Source organism: Pygocentrus nattereri, chromosome 9, assembly GCF_015220715.1.
Source record: "Pygocentrus nattereri isolate fPygNat1 chromosome 9, fPygNat1.pri, whole genome shotgun sequence".
In the NCBI taxonomy this organism is placed as follows: Eukaryota; Metazoa; Chordata; class Actinopteri; order Characiformes; family Serrasalmidae; genus Pygocentrus; species Pygocentrus nattereri.
Window position 1 is genome coordinate 17,071,906 of NC_051219.1, and position 21,505 is coordinate 17,093,410.

Consider the following 21,505-nt stretch of genomic DNA (forward strand, 5'->3'; position numbering starts at 1 on the left):
GTGTCAATTGTCACACTTCTTTGACTCATGTAAACAACAGAAGATCAAAAGTGTAAGGTAAAGTTGTCCTGGGTACAAGAGTTATTCTTATGCTCATAAGAAAAGGGAACATAAACAGTAAATCTATTCAGGGAAATTCTTTTTAGTGCAGCCAAAAGAACATTTGATTTGTTTGGCCAAAAATAGTTTTACTTTTATATACACTATACAGGGTGAGTCAGAAGTCACAGGACACTGTTTTATTTCAGAAACGAAAGGGAAAATGACATATCTGAATACCCCAGCAAGTGATGGTTGGGGGGGGCTATCTGTTAGGCTTTGTCCGGAACATGGCCACCATCTTGAAAGCCGCCGTATTGGATCGAGGGCAAGTTTTTCCAATGGGAAGATGGTCATGTAGCATATCAAAGAAGACCAGAATTGTCTCAGAAATCGATTGCTGCAGTGAGATTTGCAATATCTCATATCTCATGTGGTTCAAAAGTTATCAACACAGAAATTTGCAACAACAACTGGGAACGTTGCCTGTGATACACAGCTGTTTGACGTGTTCAATGTGCTGTCCCTGGTACTGAACACAGAGCTGAAGGCGCAGGATCCAATCGTTATGAACCCGCGTGAGAATCTCTGGAGAAATGCTGTCACAAGCCTCCACGATGCGGTGCTGAAGGTGGTGTTTGTTTGGATTTTCTCAGCATACACAATTTGTTTGAGATGACCCAGAGATAAAAGTCGAGAATAAAATAAAAAATAAAATAAAACGGTGTCCTGTGACTTTTGACTCACCCTGTATTTCCAAAAGTATTCACTCACCCATCCAAATGATTAAATTCAGGTGTTCCAATCATTTCCATGGCCACAGGTGTATAAAACCAAGCACCTAGGCATGCAGACTGCTTCTACAAACATTAGTTAAAGAATGGGTCGCTCTCAGCAGCCCAATGAATTCCAGCATGGTACAGTGATAGGATGCCATGTGTGCAAGAAATCCAGTCATGATATTTCTTCATTACTAAATATTCCGCAGTCAACTGTCAGTGGTATTACAACAAAGTGGAAGAAATCAGGAATGGCAGCATCTCAGCCACGAAGTGGTAGGCCACATAAAATGACAGAGCGCATAAAATGACTCAGCGCATAGTGTGCAGAGGCCGGCAACTTTCTGCAGTGTCAATTGCTACAGACCTCCAAACTTCATTTGGCCTTCAGATTCGCTCAAGAACAGTGTAGAGAGCTTCATGGAATGGGTTTCCATTGCCGAGCAGCTGCATCCAAGCCTTACATCACCAAGTGCAATGGAAAACGTCGAATGCAGTGGTGTAAAGCACCGCCACTGGACTCTAGAGCAGTGGAGACGTGTTCTCTAGAGTAACGAATTACGCTTCTCTGTCTGGCAATCCGATGAATGACTCTGGGTTTGGCGGTTACCAGGAGAACGGTACTTGTCTGACTGTATTGTGCCAAGTGTAAAGTTTAGTGGAGGGGGATTACAGTGTGGTGTTTTTCAGGAGTTGGGCTCGGCCCCTTAGTTACAGTAAAAGGAACTTTTAATGCTTGAGCAGGCCGAGAGATTTAGGACAATTTCATGCTCCCAACTTTGTGGGAAAAGTTTAGGGATGGCCCCTTCCTGTTTCAACATGACTGTGCACCAGTGCACAAAGCAAGGTCCATAAAGACATGGGTGGAGCGAGCTTGGTATGGAAGAACTTGACTAGCCTGACCTGACCTCAACCCGATAGAACATCTTTGGGATGAATTAGAGTCTGCGAGCCGGGCCTTCTCGTCCAACATCAGTGTCTGACCTCACGAATGTGCTTCTGGAAGAATGGTCAAGAATTCCCATAAACACACTCTTAAACTTTGTGGAAAGCCTTCCCAGAAGAGTTGAAGCTGTTGTAGCTGCAAAGGGTGGGCTGACATATTAAACCTGTTAGGAAGGGTCCCTATGGATTAAGAATGGGATCTCATTCAAGTTCATATGCATGTGAAGGCAGACGTGTGAATATTTTGCGAAGTTCTATGTTTTACGTTTTATGTATAACGTTGTGCCATATCAGCACAGCATGAGAACAGTGCTATATGTAAAGTTAATTCAGACTAAAACACGTTTGAGATACTGTTTTAAAAGCATTATTTAAATGAATAAATAAATAGAAGCTTGCTTTTAAACTTTTTGTATGGCTGATTATATTATTATAGCATTTTATTTTTGCTTTATATTTTATTTATTCATGTTATAGTGACTTCTGTAATTATGTACTCCATGATACTACACAATAACCCGCATTATCTGGTCGGGTTTTATTTGGCCCTTGGGACGATGGGCCATTACAGGTCAGTTTTAGACTAATTTTCAGTTCAGTTTCGGAGAGAGTTTTGTCTGATTAGACTAGATTTGAAACACGTGGCGGGTCGGCCTCCAGACTGAAAGTTCTCAGGCTGTGTTCGTGTTCAGACCAAAATTTCAGAAATGATTAAAGCTCTTACCATAGCCTCAGATATTTCTCTGGAAACAAATGTATCCACAAGGTCAGTGTTATGAAACCTTAAGAGGACTGGCTCATACACCAAGTGCTTATATCTCCTTCTGTAGTTATCTCTCCCTGTTAATTTTTTGTCTGTTCCCTCCGTTTTTTGTTGAGCTCTGTTTTGAGAATAGCACTTAAAAGCAACAGATGCCTGGGCCATATGCCTCTGCGGTTTTCAGAGAAAGCGAGTGACTGGAACGAAGTGGGAACCTGCATGTGGAGGGGGAATGGGACGAGACAGTTTATTCCTAAAGAACGAAAGGAAGGAGCTGTAAAGTTACATAAACAAAAGGGGAGACGTTTATACTGCTTAGAAGTTTGGGGGATAGGCTTAAATTACGCTCATGGTGTGGTCTTTGAGGTTAGAAAATAAAACCTACCCCCCAATGAGGAGGCACAGTTTCCTTGGCCCTGACTCCAAAAGCAGCAGCCGCTGTGCGACTGATGTGAAGCCAGTGTACTGAGCCATGCCTGAATTTGGATGCAAAGCACCTCATGGGCCTCACTACTCACTTATTCACTGGCTCACTCAGATTTAACTGGCTTATGTACATAGATTCTTTCTGACAGTATAATGTTGAAATATGTTCTTAAATAAACATTAGAAAAGTCATTGGTAAAAATTACAGTTCTCCGATAAACTCTCCTTGTATTTTATCTCAATTTTGATCATTCAAAGTACAAAGTGACACTGCCAAGAAATGCCATCAATAGTACAATAAAATATGCTGTATTCAGCATACTCAAACACCATCTTTTTATTAAACTACACAAACTATATAAAATTGCTGTGTGAATGATATAGATTTGAAGTTGTTTATTGGGAGGGGTCAAACACTCTCAGCTTTCTTACTTAAATAGCTTTTTATTTTGAGAGAAAAAGGTTTACATGAATATTTTACCATTGTTATCCACCAAGATAACCTGCTTCATTTTACTGTGCATCTGAAATTGATGAATACATTGATTTCTGTAAATTGTCATAACCACCATGAGAGCTAAATGGAATTACAAGTGGCAATTCCAGGGGTCCAAGCATGATCCAGAAGACGTTTAAGCGGTTTAGCTTTGTATTGTTGCAGTAGCTTGACATTGCACCCTGACTTGTAGGACTAACTAACACTCTCATTTGTGTTGTCTAGGAGAAATGTTAATTGACCGATCGGTTGCTCTGCACTTATTCACAGTTCTTTTTCTGTCTTACTAGCTTGCTTTGCACTTTTCTTGAATAGCAGAAGATTTCTGAAGGCTTCAATAAAGCTTTGTTGGCATAATGTTGCAGTGTCTGTGTTAAGCATACAGTATGCATGTGCAGATAACATGTAATGTTAACTACAAATGCAAAAGTCAGAGGTCAGCTTTTAAGCATATAGAGCTGTTCCTGACGCATACATCTCCAGTGCACATAAGCAATACATGAAAATGATGCTAAGAAGTAGGACATTTTTACAATAAACAATCCATAATGCATGATATATTGTAAAAGATAAAAGCCCCATTAGCACCACAGTTAGAATCAGTAACAAAAACAGTGCATGCAGTGTATTTAACATTTACATTATCATCATTATCCTCTGCTTCATCCTCAAGTGCCATGTTTTATTTATGCCATGCTTATTGTTTTGCAGAAAACTCTATTGGGCTGATGGAGACAACATCAGCATGGCTAACACAGATGGCACCAACCGTACTTTACTCTTCACCAATCAGAAAAGTCCTGTGGGTGAGTGACCTCATATTCAGTATATTATCTTTATTCTTTATTCTGTGCATTATATGTTACTCTCTGAGATTATTCAAACTCTTAAAGGGCCTATATTATGAAAAATTTCTAAATAAGAATTTCATCTAATGTATTAACATTACTGTGGTTTAAAAACATTCTCTTCAAACCAGTTAGTATATGGAAACTAAGCTGCAACCATACTTTATTTTTATCTTGAGTTGTTGTAATATCATGAAAGGTCAACACATTTCCATGCAGTCATACAAATTACATGTTTGTTGAATTTCTCTACAGAGAACAAATGTAAATATGGCATCATTCGTTGAATTATCATATTGGCGAAAATGTTATTTTGAAAGTTCAGGAAATTGTGCAGTAATTGTGCAGAAGTGTGTTCTCTGTTGAGGGTATGTTTTTTTTTTTTTTTTTTTTTCCCCTCACATAGAAATGCAGCAAAACATGTCCACTTGGTCGGGGCACCCAAAATTTTCACTTACAACTGTATATCCACCTACTCAGCCTACAGCAGTTTACCTCCACCGGTTCATGTTAAAGTCAGCCTGGACTGCTTTTTGGAAGAAAAGAGCAGTGTAGCCAGTCAGAACTGAGGTCATTTACGTATATTAGTCTTAAAGGCACAAAATAAATCAGAAACAGCCTGTTTAATTTTAAGGCATAAAGAGAGGTTGGAAATGGCCATTTAAAGGAGTTATGTAAATTAGTTGTGTTTTTGGTTCATGACACATTAAGGGAGAAAATATAAGAAAAATGAAGAATATGTGTGCTTTAAATATGTTATTTTAGAAATGTAATGGGCAACAATTATAAACTTGTGAGTGACTGCTCTCTTTTGGTCTCTGACAGGGCTCTCCATTGACTTTCATGAGGAGAGGCTCTACTGGATCAGTTCAGGCAACAGCACCATAAACCGCTGCAAGCTGGACGGCACAGGCCTGGAGATCATGGAAGGAGTGAAGGGCAAACTGACCAAAGCCACAGCTCTGGCTGTTATGGGTGAGAGGCCACTGACCACTCTGTAATTATTATTATAATTTGTAAAACCTCACAATTTTCTTCCATATGATTGTACTGTATAAGTAGACATTTTTTAGCATTTAGCCAGCATCTCGAATATGAGCACTTTTCATTTATGTATATTACAAAGCATCATTGCTTTCCAGAAAATCCTGGAAGCCTGAGTCACATACCTGAAGTACTTTTGCCATTAATGGCGTATCAATCTAGTTGTGATTCAACTGCATTAGTTTTGGAATATTTAATAAAGTAGGTTATTCAGTTTTGACTGTCCGCTGTGGCGACCCCTAAAGGGAGCAGCCAAAAGAAGAAGAAGATTCAGTTTTGACTGTCAGAAAAAGCAGGAAACATGTTTAAAAGAAAATTGCATGAAACCCTCAGTGTATCATATCAACTCTGGTAGTATTTAATTTGTCCATTCTATCCTTTTGTGCATTGTGCTGCCAGTTTAATTCTCACATCCTTCAAATCTTATAATCGAGTTACTCTTGTGTCCTCTCAGTGAATGCTGTGCCCAGAGGAGTCACTGTCATTATGTTCCCCTTCAGTTCTCACAAGCATCTACACAAGCTTGCCTTGCAGATTTCCTTTTCATGGTCATCTAAAATGGCAAAAGGAGATATTTCTAGGCAGACTAGATAAGAGGAAAATTCCACTTGCATAATGAAGGGGGAAGGTAAAGGAAAAACAAGGATTTCCAAGATTGAAGTTGGAAATTAACAAAAGATATAAAGAGAGTGGGACTCCTATTAACCATGCAATACCTAGTTGACAACCAAAAATGTTACCATGTTAAAACTGTGCTTAAAGTTTTCATCTATGGGAGAAAAATTAGCCTCTTCTTTTAGATCTGTAAAAGTTCACAGGTGTTTTTGTCTGTCCTTCCACTGTGAGAAGACGACTCAACACTGTGGGTCTGAAAGGATGTGTAGCTGTCAAGAAGCTGTTACAGTATCCTTGCATATTTCTCTGAAAAATTGAAAGCAAGTCTCTGGAATAGAATGAAAATTGTTATAGCACTGTATGTGTGCATTTTTGACTGTTTTTTGGAAGAAGAAAGACTTTTTGTCTATACTTCAACAGTAAACAGTTTCTATTGACACATTTGTTTATTTTGTGTATTTTTTGCGTCATACCGAGATGATCTTAACTGAAGTGAATGAATGATGGTGGTACTTGAAATTTCGTAATGCATCAGAGATTCAGAGATACAACCCTAATTCTTATCATTTCTGTTGTGTGTTCACAGGAGACAAGCTGTGGTGGGCGGACCAAGGCACAGACCAGGTGGGCACCTGTGACAAGAATGGAGGCAACTGGAAGATTCTGAGAAACAGCACTTCTCCTGTGATGCATATGAAGATCTACAATGAAACAGTGCAGCAAAAAGGTGAGTGTGATTGTTCACGTTAAATACGGTAAATAAATACAGTAAATACTGAGTGCATTTAAACCATGATGTTTATGTTGAAGGTACAAACTTGTGCACTAAGAACAATGGGGACTGCTCTCAGCTGTGCCTGCCCACCTCCCCTACCAGTAGAGCTTGTATGTGCACTGCAGGCTACAGCCTGAAGAGTGGCCAGCAGTCCTGTGAAGGTATGGCTTGACTCTTGCTCTGACTGTATGACTCTATGCATTTGAAATCTCCACCTGGGTAAATCCCCTTGTCTTTTTTTTCCCCCTCCATATGTGTGCAGGTATGGGCTCGTTCCTGCTTTATTCAGTGCATGAGGGCATCCGCGGCATCCCTCTGGACCCGGCCGACAAATCTGATGCTCTTGTGCCAGTGTCGGGCACCTCTTTGGCAGTGGGCATTGACTTTCATGCTGGTGAGTGCCCATATGCCACTTGCAGATTATTTCTAAAACAAAACAGTTTTTTCTTAGGCTGCTGCGGCAAATCTTCATTGAAACTGACCATGTAGAAACGAGAGGATTCATGGAATGATTTACTTGCTGTTTGGTTGGTGTTAAATGGTTTGGGTATTAAGTCTTTCTTGTTGTGTGTTCTATAGAGAATGACACCATCTACTGGGTGGACATGGGTCTGAGTACTATCAGCCGAGCCAAGAGAGACCAAACCTGGAGAGAAGATGTGGTCACCAATGGAATTGGACGCGTGGAGGGCATTGCCGTTGACTGGATCGCAGGTTAGAGGTTTCAGGCTGTTGGACATATGCACACATTAAAAATTATGGGTGTGAAGTACACGATATGTTCACCTGAACATACCTCATTGATTATGTAATGTTAGATTGTGTATATAATGTAATATTAATATTTTATATAATATGCACTTTTTCTTTTCAAGATAAACATTTTCAGACTTTTAAAGTGAATAAATATTGGTGTATATGAAAAGAATCTAACCAAATCAAAAATCCATTTATACACTTGTACTTAAATGGCGAAGTTAGTCAGAAGCACATTTCTAAGTGTTGCTAAAAGTCATCAGTTTGTTACTTTGTTTGCTCATATGTTTAAATCTAAAACCTGCCAGCAGCCCTAAATCAAGTTGCTGTAGCCTTTCGACATCACAGACCAGCTGAAGATTAATAGTGTAGCAAGAGATCTTTAGAAGCTACGTATGGAATTTCACCCCCCTCTGATAGTTTTGTTGGCTGTCTTTCTGTTACACCATGTACAGGGAACATCTATTGGACAGACCAGGGCTTTGATATGATTGAGGTGGCCAGGCTCAATGGCTCCTTCCGCTATGTGGTCATCTCCCATGGTCTGGACAAACCCCGTGCCATTGCCGTGCATCCAGAGAAAGGGTAAGAGAAAGTGTGTGTGCATGTATGAAGGGTGCATGCAGGTTTTTGAAATTTCATACAGCTTTGCTCAGTATCAGTAGTTTAACAGCTGGTAGGATTAGGCATCAACAGTGTTTGTATTTTGCAGTAGAGTATTATTAACATGGAAATATTTGCACATCCATAATGATTAAAGTTGGTACACTGTCGACTGATAAAGATGTTGTCTTATCTGTCAGTGGAAAAAAAAAAAACACTGATGGTCGTGTGTGTGTGTGTGTGTGTGTGTGTGTGTGTGTGTGTGTGTGTGTGTGTGTGTGCGCGCACATCTAAGGTACCTGTTCTGGACAGAGTGGGGTCAGTACCCACGTATTGAGAGGTCTCGACTTGATGGTTCTGAAAGATTGGTCCTGGTCAATGTCAGTATCAGCTGGCCCAATGGCATCTCCATTGACTATGAGGTTTGTACATGACCAGATTTTGTTCCAGTACCAAAATAATTCTGGGACAGTTTCTTTCAAAGAAAAATTGTATATTGTTTTTAAATACAGAGGCATCCAAACGTCTGCGATATTGAACATCTGGTATTTTTTCATTTAACCCTGGACATCCACACTAAAAGTCTCTACTTAAAAATAACAAAAGTTATGACAGTTAATGAGGAAGAAATACTCGAAATTCTAGAAATGTGTAAAATTGGCAATGTTAAGGCCTTTGTACAGAAAGATCAGATTTCTCTCTTGGATCAGATTCTCAAGTGGATTTAATGTACTCACGAGAGGCTTTTGCCCAATTTATAGAGACAATGCCAGTTTGAGTGCACGCCGTCATTAAAGCAAAGAGGACATACTGGACTAAATATTAAGAAATTTTCCAATTTATGTAAACATTACAAATAATACTTTTCCACCAAATTGTTATACTGATTGTATTTAATTAGAAAGCAATGCAGAATGGAAGCATTTTCACCAGTGGTCTCCACTGGACTTTTGGACCCCAATGTACATTACAGTATATTCCATTAATATGTCATTCAGGGTGCCAAAACATTCTTAATAAATATATATATTTAGATTTCTAGTTTCCTTAAGATTTTTTTTAAAAAACTATTGTTAGATGACTCTAACATGGTAACATCTTTTTCTTTTGTATATTATAGTTTTTAGTTAATCTCAAACTTAAACCCTAACATGCTGGATTAGACTCTTAGCCTTTTAGCAGTTTGCAGGGGTATTTGTGAAACAAAGCTGCACTCTTATGTGAGGTTGGCCCTTTTATTTCATTTATACAAAATGTGTAACCAATATAAACATTGTTTTGTGTATGTTTCAGTGGATAGAAGAATCAGTTGTTTTCTTCATCCTTAGTTGACAGAATGTTCCATCCTTTCCTAAAAAAAATTGCATTGTAACATTTTTGGAACCTGCAGCTAATTCTGTGTGTGCATGTCTGCGTGTGTTTAGGAGGGTCTGCTGTATTGGTGTGATGCTCGTACAGACAAAATTGAGCGCATAAATCTTGAGACAGGAGGTAACCGGGAGCTGGTTTTGGCCGTTCATAATATGGATATGTTTGCCGTGTCCGTGTTCGAAAACTACATCTATTGGAGCGACAGGTAAACTCTCTCTGAAGTTTTAAACTTTATATGAACACACATTTAGTCACTTGAATATTACTGATGAGCTGTCTTCTGTATGTTGCAGAACACATGCTAATGGCTCTATTAAGAGAGGAAATAAGAACAACGCCACTGACATGGTCTATTTGAGAACAGGGATTGGTGTGCAGCTCAAGGACATCAAAGTCTTCAACAGAGCAAGGCAGCAAGGTAGGTATACCTAGTATTGAGAAAAAAAATAATAATGTAAAAAACTGATCACCCTGGGTAATAACAAACAGTTTCCTACCAATGGCAAGAAAAATATACTCAAATCTGCTGATGTGGCTCACAATGGAGGGAACCATTCAGCACAACCTTTTATGCTTTATGGCAGTGGTTCCCTGATTCTGAACTACACCCTTTCTGAATATTTGTGATTTTCCTCTGATCTGACTAATAAACTAATTAACAAGCTCATCATAAGTTAAAATGAATGCTAAAATGTTCACAGACAGTGGACCAGGCTTGGGAACCACTGCCTTACAGTATTTTATTTTTAGAAATCCATGAAATCAAGCTTTAATATGCCTCTCCTGTAACTCTTGACTTACTGATAATCTTCCTCACAGGCACCAACATCTGTAAGGATAACAACGGTGGCTGTGAACAGCTGTGTCTGTACCGTGGTAATAACGCACGTACATGCGCCTGTGCTCACGGCATGCTGGCTGATGATGGTCGCACCTGTCGTGACTATGAGGGCTACCTGCTGTACTCAGAGCGTACCATCTTGAAGAGCATCCACCTATCAGATGAAACAAACCTCAACGCGCCCATAAAGCCTTTCGAAGACCCTGATCACATGAAGAATGTCATTGCCCTCACATTTGACCACAGGGGTGGAGGTGGCAAAGGAGCTAACCGGATCTTTTACAGCGACATACACTTTGGCAACATCCAGCAAATCAACGATGACGGTTCTGCCCGCAAGACGATCGTCGAGAGTAAGTACAGAACTACATGATATGTAGAAGCTGTAGCAAGCTTGGTCTGGCTGAGAAAAGGGGATTAGGGCAGTGTTTTCTAGGTCTGTCCTTGAGGTTCCCCAAATTTTGCTGTCTCTGAGCTCAAAAAAACTGAGCGAAGCAATTAAGATCTAGAAAGCTTATACTGGTATGTTGGTGGCTGGATTACAGAAAAATCTTAGCAAGGGGAGCACAAGGTTTGTATTGTAACTGCCCGTCATGGTGCCAGACCAAGATTTTTTAAAGTTTAAAATGTGTTATGTTCCTGTAATTGAGCATATTGAAGCATAGCTGCTAATTTTGACAATGTTTACTAGATGCAGTATCCTGGACATGGGGCTAATTAACAGCTGCAATTTTTTTATTGTTTTAGATATTCCAAACCTGAATTAATGAGCATTAACACATTGTTAGGGCTTTTGCCAAACAGTATGTGTAAAAGGGAAAGCAACTCTTTTATGGTTGAGAAAGTAAAAAGAAATGGACATCATACATCAAAGAAATTTGCAGATCTTACATCACAATTTATGTAGTACAGTTCTTGTTGACAATAGAAATCCTGAAATCACTGTTACTTGTTTCATTCGAATCCAGTGTGATGTTCTCCTTTTTGTTCACCTTAATCATGACACACCATTGGAGCCTGCTTTTGTCCAGCGTATGTTATACATCTGTTATGGAGTTGGGGTGTCCAGGTCTGCTGGGTTAAAGGGCTGTACCATGTCCCTACCTCGGTCTGGACAACAAACAAGCCAGTGTGCACAGTCCCTGCAATGTGCCCTGGTCAGATGCTGCAGTTCCCTGCGGAATTTCTGGGAAACAAAGGCATAGAGCAGCGGGTTAACCACAGATGAGGAGGTGGCCAGCAGCCGAGTGAACATAGCTATTGAGCGAAATTCAGGTGTGCGGTCGAGTCTCTGACCCACCCGGGAGAACATGAGGGCATACGATGGCAGCCAGCAAACTGTGAAGACCACGACCAGCAGGGCAGTGGTTTGGGTCACCTGCTTCTGGTATCGTTCCAGCTGCGAAGCATGTCCCTGCCTGTCCCTGTGCAGAAACTTGTAGAGTTTGGCGTACATGAGGATGATGACCACTAGAGGCAGGGCAAAGCTGAACAAGAAGAGGGCGATGCTGTAGACTATTTGGCTGAGGTCAGCCAGAAAGGCAAAGCAGTGTGTTGCAGCGGTGGTACCCACAGTACGGAAGGCAAATTGTGGGGCAGCCAGCGCCAAAGCAGGTACCCAGAGCAGGGCTGCAGAGACCTGTATCCAACGCTGCGTGCTTGAGCGGTATGCCCAGGACGGATGTACCACTGTCAGATACCGTGTTATTGCTAACGCTGCCAGTGTGAATGCACTAACCGTGCTGCAGGCTACTCCAAGAAAACTGATGGCCTTGCACAGAAAGTTGCCAAAAGGCCATTTTCCCAGGGCAATGGCAGCCGTGTGGAAAGGCAAAGAGAGTAGCAGCAGCACATCCGAGGCACTTAGGGCCAGAAGTAGCGTGTCTGTTCCACGAAGAGACCGAGACACTCTCATGCGCCTCCTCCCTGCCAGGATGAAGATGACTAGCGAGTGTCCCAGCAGTCCAACCCCTATGATCAAAGTGTCCAGTGTGGGTATCAGGGCTTGCTGCACGTCCCATTCTACCCTTATTACAGGGCTATAGCTGCCATTCAGTTCTTTCTTCCATTCAGCCATTCGCAATACGCTGACGCTAATCCCACTAATGGGTACTGAAAACCTGATAATGATTGCTATGAGGGACAGCATGCTCTTGCTGGGGCTGACGCACCTCCTGCCGTTAGAGCTCAGCGTTAATGACTATCCCTTTTAAAGTCTTATCACCCCCCACCACCACATTCTGCAGCACTAATTGGAGAAGCGACACTAACATAATGGCACTGTGCATTTGCTTGCGTTTAGCGGCTGAGAGTTGTCTGACTTGGGGGGATGGGGGACAATCACGCTTTGCATTAACACCTGTTTGGTCCTCGGAGATTGCCTCTCAGTGACAGCAAGGATTTGAATCAAGTTGGTGCTTTTCCGTCACCTTCATGTTTTCAGGAATTTCAAATCCATGAGCAAAAGTAGCAAAGTTACCAAAAAAAAAAACTTTGTTGGGAAGAAAAATCTTTTTCAAGGTCTTCAGAAGGTTCGTTCAATCCATTTTACACTTTCAGAAGAAAATAACCTCACTTATCTCCATTTGAGCCATTAAAGGTAGACACTTCATGGATCACCAGATGCTCAAAAATCTCTCTGAATCCAGCTGGTAGCTCACTGTTAGTTGGTATTGATTGTTTGAAACCAGGCAACCTTGCAGAGCACAGCTGTCCAAGGCTGAGGACAGGCTTCTGCCAGGCTGCATTAAGAACGGTCGATTTTACTTGATGCTAAGTGCCCTGGTGTGACCTCCTTTATTCCATCAATTTAAAACCTCTTCAGAACCATTATTCCTTTTCTGCTTCATGCATTCCAGAACTGCAAAGAAGAGGCAGAATCTTCTCCCGATTTCAAGCTTGTTCTCATGAGACGATCAGCTATATTCTACCTTTCTCACTAATCATCCACAGCAATATATAAGCCTTGATGCTGAAAAGAAGGGAGGAGAGGTAGAATGGAGTGGGAGGGGCCTGTTTCTCTGTGATGGCTGGTTCGAGGTGGACTTTGCCCTGTTTCAGCATGCAAAGTGTCTTCTTATTTATGATGTTTCACTTGCTTGGACATTTGTCCAACAAATGACAGCACTGTTTTGGAAGGTTGACAGGATTTGATTGCTTCTAGCTGAGTTAACAGTGATTTGTATGGCCATTGAATAACTAGCCCATTGTAAGGCTCAGAATGTGCTTCATTTGCTCACTTCTTCCCTCACATCTTCTGTGTTTGCAGAAAAAGACATTGTTGATTTGTTAAAAAAATATTCGGCATAAGTAAACAGCCCAGTGGTTTGTCTTGTCCTTTTATGGATGGATAGTTACTGCCATAGACCCATCTGCAGAGTGACGTTGGCAGATAAGAACTGAGATATGGCAGAAACCTCATAAAAGCTTTATGGCTAGAGCTCATTCTTGGCTGTGTATTGTCTATTAAATCAGTAGGAAACTGCACAGTTAGAGGGTGGAGGAGAGCTTGCGGAGACATTTGTTTGATGCGGTAAATTGATGGATCGCCTTCAAGATGTCCATGTTGACCTCCTGTGTTTTGATTCTGTATGTATACAGTACTGTGCAAAAGTCAGAAAACTTTGTTTAATTTTCAATCAAAAGTGCAAGTTATTCTGAAAGATATATATCAGACTAAACATTATACAAAGGCCTCAACACAAATATATTTAACAACAAATTTATTAATATTTAGCGTGTCCAATCACTGCCTTTTATTACAGCTTCCATTTATTTTTTTAAGAGACAGGCAGCTCTAGGGTGGCCAGTCTTGTTTTGAGAGCACCAGAGTCGTCTTTGTTAGATTTTTCTTCTTTTGTATATGTTTCCTTTTCTCAGTAACAGCTTCTTGATGGCTACACATGCTTTCACAACAGTAGTGTGACTCTCTTGACTGGAAATTTTTCAGACTTTTGCACAGCATTGTACATATCATACATATCGTTTTCTGAGCAGACCTTACTATGACAGTGATACCAATAGCTGTGTGTGTGTGTGTGTGTGTGTGTGTGTGTGTGTGTGTGTATGTGTGTATGTATATATATATATATATATATATATATATATATATATATATATAATGTATGTGTGTGTGTATTATGTATATATGTGTGTGTGTGTGGTATTCGTGATGTAACGTATCATATCTTAGATATTTTGTGAGTTTTCCCATGGAGATCCTGATGGAGCAAGTCAGCATGAATAAAGAGATTCACCAGGAGACAGGGCCTGTGTGCACAAGCAGCCATCCATGAAATGACTGACTGATACTGTCTCCCTGCACGCACGCACGCACGCACACACACACACACACACACACACACAGAGGGGAAACTGGAAACCTGGACGCTACACACCTTCTGATAGATTTCTTAGTAAGGGACTGCTTTTTCTGCCATCTGACATGCCTCCTTTTACAAAAATAAAAAAAAAGGTTTGTATCTAAGATTAAGCCAGAAGACAGAGTTAGCTATACAGTTACATTCAAAAGTTAAGAATCACTGTTTGAAAGTTTAGAATCACTGTTTTCATTAGTATAAAAAATAGTATAAAATATGTTTTGTTGCTGGTGCATATATAGGTAGGTTTTAATATGATGCTAGCCTAAAGTTTTAAAGAATTAGTAGGAAGCTGTAAGCAGTTATAAACTTCAGATGAATTCATAATGATGAACAGAGCTGTAGATGATTCTAGATTGACTGAGAAGCTATAATAGCGTTAATATTGAGTTTATAATATGATCCATCATGTTGCTTTAGATATTAGAACACTCTGTAGGAATAAGAAATTCTTAAAGCATGTTTCACTTAAATGATTGAATCTTTTTTTTTTAGTTATCATTATTTTTGCTATTATTTTTATTCTAACACCTTTTCATTCTATCATCTAATGTCTGGTTTTTTGTTGTTTTTTTTTTGTTTATTACCAAATCAAAGATAATAATAATAATAATAAAATATAAAGAAATGTTTTTCTTTCCTAAAACACAACCACATGCAAAATACGGTTTTCATCAAATTCAAGATGAGCAAATTAATTATCAGAGATTTCCTCTCCTACTCATGAGCACAGATTATTAGCTGTTTCTATTTTGTCCCGTCTCTGCAGATGTGGGCTCAGTGGAAGGTTTGGCATATCACAGGGCCTGGGACGCATTGTACTGGACCAGCTACACCACCTCCACAATCACTCGGCACACCGTGGACCAGACACGCAGCGGAGCGTTCCACAGGGAGACAGTGGTCACTATGTCCGGATCCGACCACCCCCGAGCCTTTGTACTTGATGAGTGCCAAGGGTGAGGACCCACGAAACAGACTGGACCATAACCTTTCATAATTAAATGAGCTTGAGTTTTTGTTTTTGGCTCATTTAGTGAACCATTTTGTTGAGCTTTTTTTTTTTCTTTTTTTTTTTTAATCTCCCCATATTTGTTCTAGGTAAAATGCAAGTTTGCAATAGGTTCCAAACCTTCTCACCACTTCATTAGTTTTGCTAAAACGGTAACATAGCTAACAGTTTAAAACGACTTATTTTGGCTGCTACTATTGTTTAAGCTACTTTGTGTATATTTGTCTGTTTTTATAGATATAGTATGTCATACAGTGTTGTTAACCACATATGCAAGTCTAATTGAGATTTCTTAACCTGGACAAGGTTTAATGTAAATGATGGCTTGCTGCTAGCACAATGCCTCAGTTAACTACGTCAGCCTTGCAGCTACAGTGCAAACCTAAATAAGCAAACTTCAGACACCATACCAGTCTTGGCACATCAATTACATTTGGGATAAGGAGGAAATTACGTAAAATCAATTTTGCCAAAATAGTCTTTTAACCAAACGTACTGTTTATTATCCTTCTTTCCTAGTTTTGCTTTTAAACTCACTGTGATTCTAAACTCTGTCTGTAGGCTGATGTTCTGGACTAACTGGAATGAGCTGGCTCCCAGCATCATGCGGGCATCTCTGTCTGGGGCCAATGTGCTGGTGATTGTAGGCAGTAGCATCCGCACACCCAATGGTCTGGCTATTGACCACCGGGCAGAAAAGCTCTACTTCTCCGATGCCACGCTGGACAAGATTGAGCGCTGCGAATATGACGGCAGCAACCGCTTTGTGAGTGTTGCATATGTCTAAGTATACCATACCATTCTGAAATTTTGAATCACTTGTCATACTAACTATGAATTTATGCACTAATTACAATATATTTCCATTACAGAAATGCGTGTGCATATATAAAATTTAAAAAATCATAATGTAGCCTGTGCAAAAGTGATTTTTTTAATGTGTCAAACTCACCAATAAGTAGAAATCAGGCACTACCTTTTGCAGAAAATTCCATATTTCAGTGGGTTCCTTATAGAGGTCAGTAATGACTTATTCCCACTTAGAAAACTAAGAGAACATGTCATTTGACAGAAGGTATTCAAGCTTTTGCTTATGGCTGCTCTTATATCTGCAATAAAATTAGCTCTGTATTACTCAAAATCATTTATACAAATGATTTCAATGATGATTCCTTTCAAATTCCCTTCCACTGCTCTGTTGTGAAGCCCCATTTCCCCCCCTTGTGTATGAATGTAGGTGGTCCTGAAGAATGAACCTGTGCACCCATTTGGCCTAGCTGTGTATGGAGAGTACATTTTTTGGACAGACTGGGTGCGCAGAGCTGTGCTCAGAGCCGATAAGTATGGCAGGGATATGAAAGTGCTGAGAGCTGATATCCCCCAGCAGCCCATGGGCATCATCGCCGTGGCCAAGGACACCAACAGCTGTGGGTTTCATCAGAGAATGATTTAGAATTATTAGGATATTCATTTATTGCCTATCCTTATTGAAAATAAATTAATTACAACTGATCTGTGATTGAGATTTTCCATGCAAGCTGATCTTTGCTATGTGTGTGATGATGTATGTAGGCGAGTTCTCTCCATGTCAAACTAATAATGGCGGATGTGAAGATCTCTGTCTGCTGACCTCAGAGGGACGGGTGAACTGCAGCTGCCGTGGGGACCGCAAATTAGTGGATGGCAACACCTGCGTTGGTGAGACAGACAGACACACAGAAAATATACAACATCTGAATCACAACCTTAGCTATTTCATAAACAGTCTGGTTCAGAAGTTTGGAATGCAGATACATGTATGTATAGTCATGGGCAAAAGTTTGAACACCTGAGGTGTAACTGCATGTTTTGTACATTTTGTTCATAATTTACATTGGGAACCCTCATGTCATTTTAGGCCTTCAGAGCCTAATGATTGCTCTGAGATTAAAAAACAAAACAAAACAAAAAAAATTATATTGCTTGTTATAAGTCTCATTGTGTCGTACTGCTACTCTTGATTCATTTTTAAGGTTGGGTGGGAAATAAAGGGGTTAAATTTGATGAAATGCTCAACAGAACATTGTCCAATAAGGTTTTTGTTACTCTGCAGTGTCTAGGTGGATACAGCAACGTTTGGCAATTAGAACCAGTAGCTCTGCCATTGTTTAAGACTTCAGGACTTAAGGCCTAACATGTCAAACTAACAGATTAACATAACTAGAAAGAGTCAGTGAAATCAACCAGTCACGTTTTAAATACCCCATTGTTGGGACAGTTTTGTAAAAAAAAAAAATCTGTAACTCTCGGCCTTCTGAAAGATCCCTGACTGAGCAGTAGCCTAACCAGGTTTGTCACTTCTTAGAAATGGAAAACAGTGACAGTTCCTTGCCAGGGCTCCTTACTGGACGATTTGCTTTAAAACGGTCCTTAATTTAATATTAATTTTATGTTAATATTAATGTAAAATATTTGTTAATATATATATATATATTTTTACTCATAAAACCTGAAATGACACTTTGTCACATGATAATTTAGTGCTAACATACTACGAGAATCCCATAGGGGCATTAGCAGAAATTACTTTCATCAGAGACGGCCTTTCCCCCTTGTTTTGACCACATTTTGACATTTATGAAGTCCTATTTCAGTCATCTTCATAATGCATTATTAAATTATGTGACAACTATGCTTAGTGACTCCAATCATTTGAATCATAGCATATGTATGTGTATTCCGACTCACTCTAGCATATCAAACGCACAAGTGAAGAAGAAATTTTTTGTCCACTGTCTGGAGTGGTAACTGACTGACTTTGTCTCCCAGCGGAAAACACGACTTGTCACAGCGTGGATGAGTTTGAGTGTGGAAACGGAGACTGCATCAACTACAGCCTGACCTGTGATGGCCGCGCTCACTGTAAAGACAAATGGGATGAGAAGCCAGCATACTGCTGTATGAGCCTGCCCTTAGCTGCAGTTAATTTTCTTAAGTATTGCTTTTGAGTTTCTCTGTATTTCTCTGAATGTTGTTAATGTATTTGTAATGTGTTGCTGCAGCTAACCGTGGGTGTAAGAAGGGCTACAGGCGCTGCCTGAACGGCCGCTGCATCAAACACATCTCCTGGTGTGATGGCACGGACGACTGCGGAGACCGCTCAGATGAGCTGCCTTGCAACAGTGAGTAGAGCAGTGAGAGTGCTAGTGTAGGTCAAAAATCATAGTTATTAGTTCAATCTTGCTGATCGTCACTAACTGTCCAAATGCTCACTTCAAGTTTAGAATAAAATATGCCATAACCTTTGTGCAGGCCACTCCCCCCACCCCCCAAAATATAAAATTCAGCAAGTATACAGAAAGTGTGGATTCAAAGGTGCAGAAGTGTATTCTTGTAGCAGATATGTTAACTTATTTTCACTTTTAAAATACATCAGTAAAACATATTTGACAGGGGCAAACCTTTGCTTGTCTATATACAAAGACAAATTAAAATATACTGTTACATATTATAAGATATTGTGTATGAAAATAGCTAGCTTCCTAGCTAGATAACTCTTCTGTTTCCCCTGTTTTGTGCTGTTGTGAATGAATGGCTAGACTTCTTCTCCCTCCACATTTGAAGGAAAGGAGTAAAAGGTGAACATTACACCTAGTGTACCAAAGTAGAAATTTAAGCCTTTGCTGCTAATAAAGGCTTCAGGAGGATAAGGCTATAATAATTTTATTGAAAATACATCAAAAACGTGTTATTGATATTGTACAAATGTTTGATTATAAATTATCATTGTTGTTGCTTAGACTTTGACTTGGATGTGATAATCAGCAAAAGAAAAATAATAACATTTTATTATTAGTTATTACAGTATCAAGCAACAATTATTAATATCAGGTTCAATCAACAATTGTTTCTTAGTATTAATAATGGTGTGAACATTTTGCTGGTTTTCAGTGTCAAAGGTAATGATATAATAGCTTAATGTGTGTTTAGATACTCATGGCTCGGGTGTGTGTTCTCTCTGTCCCTCAGTGACCATGTGTGGTGCGTTGGAGTTCCAGTGTAAGGATGGGTCCTGCATCTCCAACACTAGCCGCTGCAACCAGGTGGTGGACTGTGAAGATGCCAGTGATGAAATGAACTGCAGTATGTATTTTCACATGTTCACCCACAGCCATCAAGCTTAGTCTTAATGAGCTTATGGTAGAATTGTGAGATTTTATGCAATATACCATTATCAAATCACAATACTGAGGGGGGCTCAATGCTCACTTTGCTGTGCCTTTTTTTTTTTTTTTTGCCACAGGTTTTTAAAAATTGTTTATAGCCTGTAAAATGCTAAAATGGCTAAAGTAATAAGGTGACGTTACCATGTAAAGAATCAGAATGGCTATAGAATGCCTTAAAGCAAGTTAACATATGAGGACTCTAGAATAAAATAAGGAATATGACACAAATCTAAATATTTCTGTGCTTCTTCAAGACATGGACAGCACGTTTTCTGGTATTTCAGTAGTCCAGCTTTATTGATATTTGTGATAGATAAAATCTATTTGCCATGCATGTTATTGTCGTTAATTGGCTCAGGCCTAGTTTGCTGTGAGCTTGTTGTGTGCTGTGAGCTGTTTTCTTCTAGTGTATCTTTGGAAATTTCTAGAAAAAATCCTGTGACTGTTTAAGTGAACATAACAGTCTAAATAAAAGTGACCATATATTTTTCAAGTGGTTGTTAGGACCATATGTTATATGGATTGAGCTGTTTGATGAAGTAAAAGTGATAATTTGGCATGAAAAATAGTGTAATTTACATTTTGGCCCTTAACCTTAAAGTAGTCACATATAAGCCAAGACATGTTTAGTGTATGAAGTTTGCTTCTTTATGCTACATTGTGTAAGATTTGGGGATTTGGAGACGTCTCTGGTAGAAATGTGTAGTTGCTTTTTGTGCTTTGGTCCCCTTCCCTGAGTGGGTGAATCTGATAATTGAAAGTGCTTTGAAAGAATACAGACACCATATTTTAGCATGTTTTTATTTGTCTTGATTCAATAATGCTACTACTTTCACTTTAAAAAAAATATCTTACATAGTGCAGCATTAAGACTTTTGTACTGGACCTGCAAGGACAATGTAGCGACCTAGCAATGGACACCTTGTGCTTTGCCAAGTAGCATCATGCAAACTGCATGTTTCAATCACAACTTAAACTGCACCAAATTGCTATGTGCGTAGTTGTTTTTGACATTGTGGGAAAAGTGCCGAAAAAGAAATGGATAAGAAATACATTAGCATAGCAAAAACAGTAGAATTAACGCTCTCGCTCTCTCACACTCTCTCTCTCCCTCTCTCTCTCTCTCTCTCTCTCTCTCTCTCTCTCTCTCTCTCTCTCTCTCTCTCTCTCTCTCTCTCTCTCTCTCTCTCAGGCCCCACTGACTGCTCCAGCTTCTATCAACTGGGAGTAAAAGGCGTGACCTTCCAGAAGTGTGAGTTCACTACGCTCTGCTATGCTCCCTCCTGGCAGTGTGATGGCTCCAACGACTGTGGGGACTTCTCTGACGAGAGGAACTGCCCAGGTCAGAAACACACACATGCTCATACAGCATAACTCTAAGCACACTTTTATTAAAAAATTAAGCCCATTCTTCCTGTGTGTCTCCCACAGCGAAGAGGAAGCAGAAATGTCCGGTGAACTTCTTTGCCTGCCCCAGCGGCCGCTGCATTCCTATGAGCTGGACCTGTGACAAAGAGAACGACTGTGAGAACGGAACAGATGAGACACACTGCGGTTAGTAACCGTTGCCTCTACTGTAACATTTAACTCATTGTAGCTCACTATTCTAAT

General features: G+C 39.9%; 2 protein-coding genes across 3 annotated transcripts in view; one reads left to right on the forward strand and one right to left on the reverse strand.

Annotated features, from left to right (window-relative positions):
* lrp1ab (low density lipoprotein receptor-related protein 1Ab) overlaps positions 1-21,505 on the forward strand; it is a 189,255-nt gene that overhangs the window by 131,864 nt on the left and 35,886 nt on the right. For both annotated transcript variants that reach the window (XM_037540882.1, XM_017694300.2), the window contains exons 31-50: positions 4,157-4,251; positions 5,119-5,268; positions 6,539-6,679; positions 6,763-6,888; positions 6,990-7,121; positions 7,307-7,441; positions 7,939-8,068; positions 8,382-8,508; positions 9,511-9,662; positions 9,751-9,875; positions 10,277-10,651; positions 15,447-15,636; positions 16,251-16,455; positions 16,927-17,116; positions 17,262-17,387; positions 18,498-18,626; positions 18,731-18,850; positions 19,698-19,811; positions 21,087-21,236; positions 21,326-21,448. In XM_037540882.1, the coding sequence (XP_037396779.1) occupies positions 4,157-4,251; positions 5,119-5,268; positions 6,539-6,679; positions 6,763-6,888; positions 6,990-7,121; positions 7,307-7,441; positions 7,939-8,068; positions 8,382-8,508; positions 9,511-9,662; positions 9,751-9,875; positions 10,277-10,651; positions 15,447-15,636; positions 16,251-16,455; positions 16,927-17,116; positions 17,262-17,387; positions 18,498-18,626; positions 18,731-18,850; positions 19,698-19,811; positions 21,087-21,236; positions 21,326-21,448 (3,035 nt within the window). The remainder of the gene's footprint in view (positions 1-4,156; positions 4,252-5,118; positions 5,269-6,538; positions 6,680-6,762; positions 6,889-6,989; positions 7,122-7,306; positions 7,442-7,938; positions 8,069-8,381; positions 8,509-9,510; positions 9,663-9,750; positions 9,876-10,276; positions 10,652-15,446; positions 15,637-16,250; positions 16,456-16,926; positions 17,117-17,261; positions 17,388-18,497; positions 18,627-18,730; positions 18,851-19,697; positions 19,812-21,086; positions 21,237-21,325; positions 21,449-21,505) is intronic.
* LOC119263974 (galanin receptor type 1-like) lies at positions 10,993-13,808 on the reverse strand. The gene has a single exon (XM_037540883.1). It carries the CDS (start codon positions 12,445-12,447, stop codon positions 11,347-11,349), a length of 1,101 nt encoding a protein of 366 aa, XP_037396780.1. The 5' UTR covers positions 12,448-13,808; the 3' UTR covers positions 10,993-11,346.

What these genes read in the sequence shown, in the direction of transcription:
- LOC119263974 (XM_037540883.1), bottom strand. Translation starts at nt 12,447, where the DNA reads ATGCTGTCCCTCATAGCAATCATTATCAGGTTTTCAGTACCCATTAGT.